At 47.4% G+C, this 10,000-nt stretch overlaps 1 protein-coding gene across 1 annotated transcript in view; it reads left to right on the forward strand.

Annotated features, from left to right (window-relative positions):
• Positions 1 to 1,277: 1,277 nt before the first annotated feature.
• The window catches only part of SDR42E2 (short chain dehydrogenase/reductase family 42E, member 2), a gene marked incomplete at both ends in the record, with an annotated part of 10,310 nt that continues 1,587 nt past the window's right edge, over positions 1,278 to 10,000 (forward strand). Inside the window, 8 exons of the mRNA XM_083372444.1 lie at positions 1,278 to 1,532; positions 3,306 to 3,401; positions 4,029 to 4,086; positions 5,144 to 5,262; positions 5,899 to 5,974; positions 6,620 to 6,702; positions 7,166 to 7,303; positions 8,705 to 8,770. Coding sequence (XP_083228570.1) covers positions 1,278 to 1,532; positions 3,306 to 3,401; positions 4,029 to 4,086; positions 5,144 to 5,262; positions 5,899 to 5,974; positions 6,620 to 6,702; positions 7,166 to 7,303; positions 8,705 to 8,770 — 891 coding nt within the window. The remainder of the gene's footprint in view (positions 1,533 to 3,305; positions 3,402 to 4,028; positions 4,087 to 5,143; positions 5,263 to 5,898; positions 5,975 to 6,619; positions 6,703 to 7,165; positions 7,304 to 8,704; positions 8,771 to 10,000) is intronic.

Here is a 10,000-nt window from a genome sequence, read left to right on the forward strand (position 1 = left end):
GCTGGCTTTATTTATTTTTATTTTTATTTTTTAAGTTCACCTTTTTTTAAAATTCATTGCAAGGGGCAGCAGCTTTCAGGCTGAGCCATTCATCCCTGCTGTGTTTATGACGGGTTGAAAATGGGCCACTTTTTTCCCCACAAGGGCTCTGGGGATATTAATGGGGTCGGACCAGCATCGTAAGTGTGCTTGTCTTCGGGGCGCCCTAAAATTGTTGCCGCCCAGCATGTTTCTCCTTTGGAAATGTAGGGAAAACCTGGCTGGATGTAACCTCTATCTCAAAGGGTTGATCTCTAATATCAATCCTTTTTTTAAAAAAAAAAAAGTCAGGGTGGAATTCTGCTCAACTGATCAACTGCCAGCGATCATTTTCCCTAAACCCCCCACCCCACCCCCCATTAAAACCAAAACATTCTACTGTATTGAGTTGCTAAAATGGATCAAACTGGGAGCAAAAGCGTTTTTTAAAAGGGTTGCTTTTACCCTTTTAACGCTTCGGCTTTTAGTGCGACAGGATGACAGAGGATAAAATGACCTCTAGAACTTCTAAGACCACCCCCCCCATACACAAACACTGACAGAGCAAGCCACCAGAATATAAACTTACAGCAAACCCCACTCCCTTGTAGCCCTGATGCTGTTACCTAGTTGGGTCATGAAACGTCTGTGTCAGAATCCATTTATATCATATTCATAAATGTATGTTTAAAACATTATTCCATGGATTCTGCCGTCTCCCGAAGAGAAGAGAATGGATGTGTATTGAACCGGTATTAGGCATTTCAAAGGAAAGGAGAAGCCTTTTGAACTGGGGAAACAAAAGGGAGGGCTAGCATCTGGCTTGTGTCACGGAAGAGAGCAATAAACATGAAAGGTCCTAAGTTCCTTTTTCCCACGATATGAGAGAAAGGATGGGGGACTGACCAAATGGGGCTAAGGGGGGGTTAAACCGGGAACTCATATAAGGGTTAGTTCGTGGAATAATATTAAGTCCTGTCTCATTTCCTACAACCAAGCATGTCATTGTAAAGATTCTTTTTGGAAGAATTTTGTCTTCCTAAGACGTGGTTTGGGGTGGGTCCCGACAGTCTGCAAGAAAAGCACCCAGCTCAGAGAGCACCAAGGACCCCGAGTTTCAACCCCGAGTTTCAAATAGTCTCCTTTGATGACAAAATGACGGCTGATTCCTCTTATTCCACCTGAAGCAGGTGAGAAGCAGGTGACCCTTTGCGCTTCTGGATGGAGATTTGCGGGCTCTACAACTTTCCCGGCTCGGAATGGAAAAACCGAACGAGGCGAAGCCCAACCGGTTCTACAAATGCAACAAGGAGGATGCCAAAATCGTCGAAAACACGCCTGAAATCCTGACGCTGCCGTTGAGGAAAGTCAGCGACAAGGCGGTCATCACCGGAGGCGCCGGCTACTTCGGCTTTACGCTCGGCTGCGCGCTTGCCAAATCGGGAACCCAAGTCATTTTGTACGATTTGAACCGGCCAATCTGGGACATTCCAAAGGGAATAATATTGATCAGGGTATTTCTCGTTTCTGCTCATTCTTCACCTTTGGGGTGGGAGACAAAACCCGGTCCCGAAGCATAGATACTCTGGTGAAGTTTTGACAGGTAATCCTCAACTTACGACCGACCGTTGGTTTAACAGCGGTTCCAAGTTGGGATGGCCTCGGGAAAAAGTGCCGTGTGACTCGGACTCGCACTCACAACCCGCCCCGACTTAGGACAGAAATTCCAGCCCCAATTAAAGGTTGCAAATTGAGGACTACCTGTTTTAATTAGTTGATGGATCCTCAAATTACCACAGTTCATTTAGCGACCGTTCAAAGTTACAACGTCACTGGGGGAAAAAAAGTGACTTATGACCATTTTTCACACTTGCGACCGTTGCAGCATCCCCGTGGTCACGTGATTTAAATTTTGGATGCTTGACAACTGACTCACATTTATGACGGTTGCAGCGTCCCAGGGTCACGTGATGCCCCCCTTTGGCGACCTTTTGACAAGCCAAGCCAAATCCACTTAACAACCCTGTTATTAATTTGACAACTGCAGTGATTCGCTTAACGAACGTGGCAAGAAGAGTTGTCAAATGGGGCAAAGCTCGCTTAACAAATGACCCACTTTCACAGCATAAATTCTCAGCTCAGCTGTGGTCGTAAGTTGAGGACCACCTGTATCACAATGAATCCAGAAGGTAATTTAGTGCAATTAAATTTTATTTCATTAAAATACCAGAGAGTAGCATAATTGGTCAAAGTCAGAGTAGGGCAGAGAAGGAGAAGGTGGCTGTCCGGTCCCAAACTTGTGGATTCCCTTCTCCCAGAATTCCCTAGCTAGCAGACCCATTGCTGAGCATTCTGGGAATTGAAGTACCAAGGCTGGCAACCCAGCAGGGAAGAAGGTGTGTCATTTTGCCTCTGAGCTTCTGCAGGAAATAAAAACGAGGCTTTTAACTCAGAACGTCAGTGTGTTCCAATGGCAGCTTTAAGATGTGCGGGATTCAACTCTTTTATCGATAAATAGGCTGTGTTTATTTATTTATTTATTTATTTATTAAGGACATTGATGTGGCCGCCCGACTCATTCATGGTGACTCCGGGCAGAAATGAAAACCCAACACAAACCCCAATAAACCCCAATTCCCCAGCGACAACAATCAAACCATCCACTTGAGCGGCTCCATCTTTCTCTGGGGTACCCAGGCCTCTTGGCCAAACCGGGTGTTCGGGGTCTTTCAAAAGAGTATCCGAATGGGGGCCCATCATATATCTGGGGGGGAATAATATTCGACAGGGAGGGAGCCACCACGGAGAAGGCCCTTTTTCTGGGTCCCACCAGGTGGGCCTCCTTAAGAAGGGGGACCCACAACCACAACCCCTCCCTCCCTGCTTTGGTGGGTCAGATAGATCAGAGGCCCCCAACCTTTTGGACACCAGGGACCGGTTCCGTGGATAGAGGTTTTTCTGCGGACCGGAGGGGGCGTTGTTTTGTGTGCTGTCTGCATCCCGTGGATGGAGCTTTGCATGTTTGTGCGGCCCGGTTGCTGGCATGCCCGGTACTGGTCCATGGACTGGGGGGTTGGGGCCCCCTAAGACAGACGTAACAGAAAAGAGAGGCCTTCAAATAAATTGCCCCCCAAGCCACGGAGAGCTTTAAATTCCCCAGCCAACGTGAAAAACACGGCCCTGGGAATTATAGTTGTAGTTGGGCTGTTATATGAGTCACCCGGTTTAAAAAATGGACACTTGTCCTCCCGCAAGACACACGTGCAAGTTTTCCTCCTGCCTTACAGTCGGACGTGAGAAACTTCGGGGACTTGTACTCGGCCTGCGAAGGTGTGGATTGTCTCATTCACACAGCCGCGTACGGGACGACCGGCATAGAACAAGTGAGTCCAGCTGGATTTTCCTTCTGTAGTTTTGGAGTTTTGGAAACAATGCAGGCTCTCTGGAAGATGTGGGAAGGTTGTTCTAAAACAGGTGATGGTGAATTCTAGTCCTGCTTTAGGGACGAAAGTCGGCTGGGTGACTTTGGGCCAATCACCAGGAGACGGTGAGTTCTAGTCCTGCCTTAGGCATGAGGGACGGCTGGGTGACTTTGAGCCAATTACCAGGAGATGGTGAATTCTAGTCCCGCCTTAGGCATGAGAGACGGCTGGGTGACTTTGAGCCAATTACCAGGAGACGGTGAGTTCTAGTCCCGCCTTAGGCATGAGGGATGGCTGGGTGACTTTGGGCCAATCACCAGGAGACGGTGAGTTCTAGTCCTGCCTTAGGCATGGGAGAAGGCTGGGTGACTTTGGGCCAATCACCGTTCAAGAAATGCAAAGGGAATAGAGCTGTGCTTCTCAACCTCAGCCCCTTTAAGATGTACGAACGTCAACTCCCAGAATTCCCCTGCCCGGTGAATTCTGGGAGTTGAAGTCCACACATCTTAAAAGGGCCGAGGTTAAGAAATACTGGAATAGAGCAAAGTCCCTGTCTGTGTGGCTGTGACATTGTGATTCTTCTCCTAGGTGCACAAGAAACACATCCGGTCGATCAACATTGGAGGGACCGGAATCGTGCTCGAAGGTGCGTCAGTGGTGTCTTGTGTGTGGTTGTGATGGCAGGTTGGCGACAAAAGAGAACAGACCAACTTTTGCTGACCAAAATTCAGGATTGAACTACCAAGAGGAGACCTCCCTTAAGCAATCTGAGGCTTATATTTGGGCACCTATCATTTTTTTGTGTGTGCTAGGAAACACACACTGAACACACACTTCTGTTGTCACGAGAAACTGAGTGTGCAATCGTTGTATCGTTGCCCAGTGTTTTCAATGCACAGACATCTTCTTCAGGCTTTGGAGAACAAAACTCCGCAATCTTCTTCTCGGCTTGTCCCATAAAACAGGGAAAGAAAGTGGCAGGTTTCAGGGCTGAATTAAGGCTTCCAAAATCTATTGTTCAGGATCACCTGGTGGTGCCACATCCCATTTTCCAATTTGGAGCTTATGCTTTCTCTGGGACAATAGTTAATGAGTTCTATCTCCTTTTACTGGCCACAGCAGTGTTTTTTCAACCTTGGCAGCTGGAAGGTACGTGGACTTCAACTCCCAGAATTCACTAGGCAGGGGAATTCTGGGAGTTCTCTGCCAGCAAGAGAATTCTGGTAATAGAAATCCACACCTCTTCCAGCTGTCAAGGTTGAGAAACACAGACCTACACTGACTCCACTTCTTCTAGCTCCTCTTCCCATATCCACCATTTTATTTTACTTTTTTCCCCAAAAAGAGCCTACCAACCAATTATTTCTCCCTCTTTCCTGCAACACAATTAAAACAAAACATCTTTCACGTCCCGGAAACATCCCTATTCTTGCCCAAACGAATTTCCCTTCACTTTCTCGCCCAATCGTTTTCCACTTCTCAGATTAACCGACGGTCCCAGAGATCTCCTTGTGGTCTCTCATCCCCATACTTTTCCCCCCAGCTTTGCCTGGCTTAAGGTTTTGAGGCCAGCCCATGCTCAGCTCCCCCGTTCTCTTCCAGACTTGATGGCTCACTCCTTCAACCTCTTGCCCTCTCACGCCATTTGGGCCACGCGGGCGTGATTGGCACCCGCAACCTTGCCCTTTTCTGTGCCTCCCCAGTGTGCAAGCGGCAAAGAATCCCCAGATTGATCTACACCAGTACAGTCAACGTGGTCTTTGGAGGACAAGCGATCGTTGATGGCGACGAAGCGACTGTCTCCTATTTCCCTTTAGAGCAGGTAAGGGGAGTGGAAATAAATTACAGAGAGTTCTCGACTTACGACTGGAACCCCCACGACTAAGAGACCCGGTCATTAAGTAAATCACGTCTGACCTTACAGCCTGTTTTTGTCATGTTGCTAAGTGAATCATGCGGTTCTTAAGCAAATCCGGCTTCCCCCCATTGATTTTGCTTGTCGGAAGCCAGCTAGGAAGGTTGTAAATGATGATCACGCCACCCCAGGATGCTACAGCCATCGTAAATACGTGCCGGTTGCCCAGTGCCTGAATTTTGACCGCGTGATGCTGGGGATGCTGCAACGGTCGTAAGTGCAAGGACTGGTTGCAAGTCACTTATTTCCAGCCCTGTCGTAACTTCAAAAAGTCGTTAAATGAATAGTCGTACGTCGAGGACTGCCTGTACATTTGGCTGAACCTGGGAAGTTGGATTTGAACGCCCTGTGCTTGGGAGGAAGGAACTGAGCAGCTGATTTCCATCCGGGTTGAACATTTTTGCACAGCTCAAACTTTAGTTTCCCAAAGCGTTTGGAAAGGGAGCGAAAACACCGTTCTGAAGACAGTGGTTCAGCCTTTGAATCTCTTTCTCTCTTTCTCTCTCTCTTTCTCTCTCTCTCTCATTCTCTTTCTCTCTTTAGCAAGTTAATGAATATTCCCGGACAAAATCAATCGCAGAACAAATGGTCTTAGCGGCGAATGGATCCCTCTTGACAGGTACTTCTCTGCAAGTTTCCGCACCTGATTAAAACTCCGGATTAGTTCTGCCTTTCATCTCTCCCCTCACCACCACCACCCCACCCTGGCCTTTGCAGTTCATGAAACTAGGGGTGGGGGTGTCCCTTCTGAGTTGTTTACAGCATCCCTTTCCTTCTGAGGGCTCAGCTGCTTCTTATAGGACCCTTGTCTGTGGCTCTTCCTCCCGTCTCCCAAGGTCATTTGCACATTGCATTACACCGTCTGTTTTAGAATACAAGATCGACCCCTTGCGAGCTTCTGTCAATGTAACCTTAGAATAAAGACAGAGCTGGTATTCCGGGGGTGGTGCTTCCTATCCGGGCTACCTCGAAGGGGTATCAACTTTGCAAATCTGAAAGTACATCTCCCCCCACACACACACACACCTTTACAGTCCAAGGAACTAAGGAAGGTCCCTTCTGAGTTGTTTACCACTTCCCTTTCCTTCTGAGGGCTCAGCTGCCTCTTATCTGACGTTGCCTAGTCCACGGCTTCGCCCCCCCTTGTCTCTCGGGTTCATTCCCACGTCCCGTTACAAGCATCTCTAGGAATTGCACCCAAAGGACTCAAAAAGCGGTCATTTCATACGTTCAAGGATTCATTCTGGCTTGCTTTACTTTGCAGGAGGCGGGAGGTTACACACCTGTGCAATCCGCCCTCCTGGGATTTATGGACCGGAAGAGATGCGGCATTTGCCTCGATTGGCCGTACGTATTTCGACGGGCAGCCCTGAGGAAGAGGGGGAGGAGGGGGAGGGGGTCACAGAAGCACCTTTGCAGGGAACGCTAAGAAGGTCTTTTGCAAATGTGTCGCCTATCATTAGCCAACTTGAAACTTGGTTTGTTCGTCAGGTTGATGAAGCCTCCAGACAAGACGAACAGGAAGCCATTAAAAGGAACACTGCATTTCCTCCCCCCCCCCAGCTCTGGGTTTTAGATCAGAAAAAGGAGAAAAAAAGGGAAATAGCCCACTCATTATTTTTCTTCACCTAACAGCAAGATACAAATATCTCCCCTCCAGGATTGCTTTAAATCGGTTTATCAAACTTGGCAACTTTAAGACCCGTGAACTTCAACTCCCAGAATTCCCAAGCCGGCCATCTTCTTTTTTAAGCCTCCATATCTCCATGTTTTAGCTGCGCTTTTGTGATTTTCGTCTTTTTGCCAACAGCTCAATATCGAAAGAGGCTTTTTTAACGTCTGTTTCGGCAATCCGGGGATCTTGATGAACTGGGTCCATGTGAAAAATCTGGTCCAAGGCCACATCCTTGCTGCGAAGGCTCTCACTCCCGAAAAGAACTATATTGCGGTGAGTTTTTCAGTTCCCGGTCTTCCAGAGATATGTGGCCTTCACCGGTAACTTTATCCCCCGATGGCCTATTTTTCCTTTATTGTTCTTTTTTTTCTTTTTCTTTTTAATATACAGGATGTCCTTGACTTACAACCACAACGGAGCCCAGGTTTCTATTGCTAAGCGAGGCAGTTTTTGAGTGAGCTGTGCCCCATTTTATGACCTTTCTCTGACCGCAGTTTTTAAAGCCAAACGCTGCAGTTGTTAAATGAACCGTGCGGTCATTAAGCAAATTTGGCTTTCTCCGTTGACTTTGCTTGTCCAAGTCGTAAACGGGGACACCGGGATAGTGCAACTGTCATAAATACATGCCAGTTGCCAAGCACCCGAATTTTCACCTGGTGACCGTGGGGATGCTACAAAAGTCATAGGTGTGAGAATCAGTCATTAGTTTTTCATTGATGTTCTAACTTCAAATGGTTACAATATGAATGCTTGTAAGTCAAGGACTACTTAAGAGCTGAGAGCCAGCCACTTTGGAAGAAAATTTTTAGGTTTTTTTATTGATTTTATGTCTGTCCATCCATCCATCCATCCATCCATCCATCCATCCATCCATCCATCCATCTATCTATCTATCTATCTATCTATCTATCTATCTATCTATCTATCATCTATCTATCTATCTATCTATCTATCTATCTATCTATCTATCTATCTATCTATCTGCTCTGCCTATTAGGGTTAGGGTTATGTTACCATGACCTCGGAGAGCAAAATGGAATCATCAACAAATTCGGAGCGCTTGGGTGTGGATAGGAGGGCACTTACTTTTCTAGCCTGCCCTATCTATGAGGACCCAGATTGATGGGGGCAATTAAGCTGACTTTGTAATAATGCCGCTAGCAGGCATATACATAGAATGAAGGCTACTGCTAAGCTTGTAAGCCGCCCTGAGTCTTCGGAGAAGGGCGGGATATAAATGGAATTAAAATAAAATAAATAAAAATAAAATATGTTTCCTGGCAAAATACATGGGAAAATCCTAATGGAGGAAAATTCCACTTAGGGTTAGGGTTAGGTCACCATGAACTCATACAGCAAAATGGACATCGCCAACAAACTCGGAGTGCTTGGGTATGGTTAGAAGGACACTTACCTTTCTAGGCTGCCCTATCTATCTTTTGTGGAAAAATACATGGGAAAATCCCATTGGTGGAAAATTCAACTTCGGGTTAGGGTTAGGTCACCAAAATGGACATCGCCAACAAACGTGGACTGCTTGGGTATGGTTAGGAGGGCGTTTACTTTCCTAGGCTGCCCTATCTACGTTTTTAAATATATTTTGTAAATTTATGAAAGCATGGTAGTATTTCAGAGTCACTTTTCTCATTGGTCCTTCCCTGGTGTCCTTCACAGGGTGGGCAGGCCTACTTTATCAACGATGGGGAGAAGGTCAACCTGTCTGAGTGGCTTCTGCCCTTGGTGAGTCAAAGAACCTTGGATCTCAGGGACACGCCTGTAAATTGTTTAATTCAGACATGTCAAACACACAAGGCCTGGGGGCCAGATCCAGCCCACGAAGTGGTTTCATGCAGCCCCCGAAGCCATCCTGGAAACAGTGAGGGAACGGCCCCCACTGCCTTGGCCCTGGCCCAGAGACCCTCCTTCTGCCAGAGACCCCCAGATCTGTCCCACTCCTGCCCAGGCTCCCATAGGCACCCTTGATGCCAACGATGTAGAGCTGGCCACGCCCACCCAGTAGGCCATACGCACTCTAGCCACGCCCACTCAGTAGGCCACGCCCATCCTGGTCATACCCACCCGGCCCCGAGGGCAACCGCGATGCTGATGCGGCCCTCAATGAAATTGAGTTTGACACCCCTGGTTTAATTGCTGCCCCAGATGATGGAGAAAGAGTCTGTCATCACAATGACATTTTGGGCATTTGGCAACTGGCTGGAATTTATGGCAGTTTGTCGTGTCCTGTGGTCACATGACCGTGATTTAGGATACTTTTGCCAGAAACTGGTTTAATTCTGGCTTCTGGCAAAAACCACCCATTGAGGACATTCTGTTGACTTAATGACCCTGGGACCTGCTTAACAAATGCGGCCTTCAGTGTGTGAATCTGGCATTCATTTAAACACCATCACAAGAAAAGTCAGAAAATCAGGGTCAATCATGTGATGGCACACTTAACAACTGGCAGGATTTACAGCTGTAATTTTGGGCTCATTAACATCATATGTTGAGGACTACTTGTAAGGGTTTGACCCCCCAAAATCAGCTCGGGTGGGGCAAAGACGGTAACGAGGGCTGGTGTTCCTCCATTGTGGATTTAGTGAGTTAAAGACCTCTTGTCTTCCTCCTGCTCTACATTTTGGCTCTGTTGACTTGTAACTCAAGGGTCTCCAAACCTGGCACCTTTAAGTCTTGTGGATTTCAATTCCCAGAATTCCCCAGCCACCGCTTGTACCTTTAGACCAGGGGTGTCCATTCCTGGCAACTTTAAGACTTGTGGACTTCAACTCCCAGAATTCCCCAGCCCACTGTTGTACCTTTAGACCAGGGATGTCCATTCTTGGCAACTTTAAGACTTGTGGACTTCAACTCCCAGAATTCCCCAGCCCACTGTTGTACCTTTAGACCAGGGATGTCCATTCTTGGCAACTTTAAGACTTGTGGACTTCAACTCCCAGAATTCCCCAGCCA

Source organism: Vipera ursinii (genome assembly GCF_947247035.1).
Source record: "Vipera ursinii genome assembly, chromosome: 13".
Taxonomy (NCBI): domain Eukaryota; kingdom Metazoa; phylum Chordata; class Lepidosauria; order Squamata; family Viperidae; genus Vipera; species Vipera ursinii.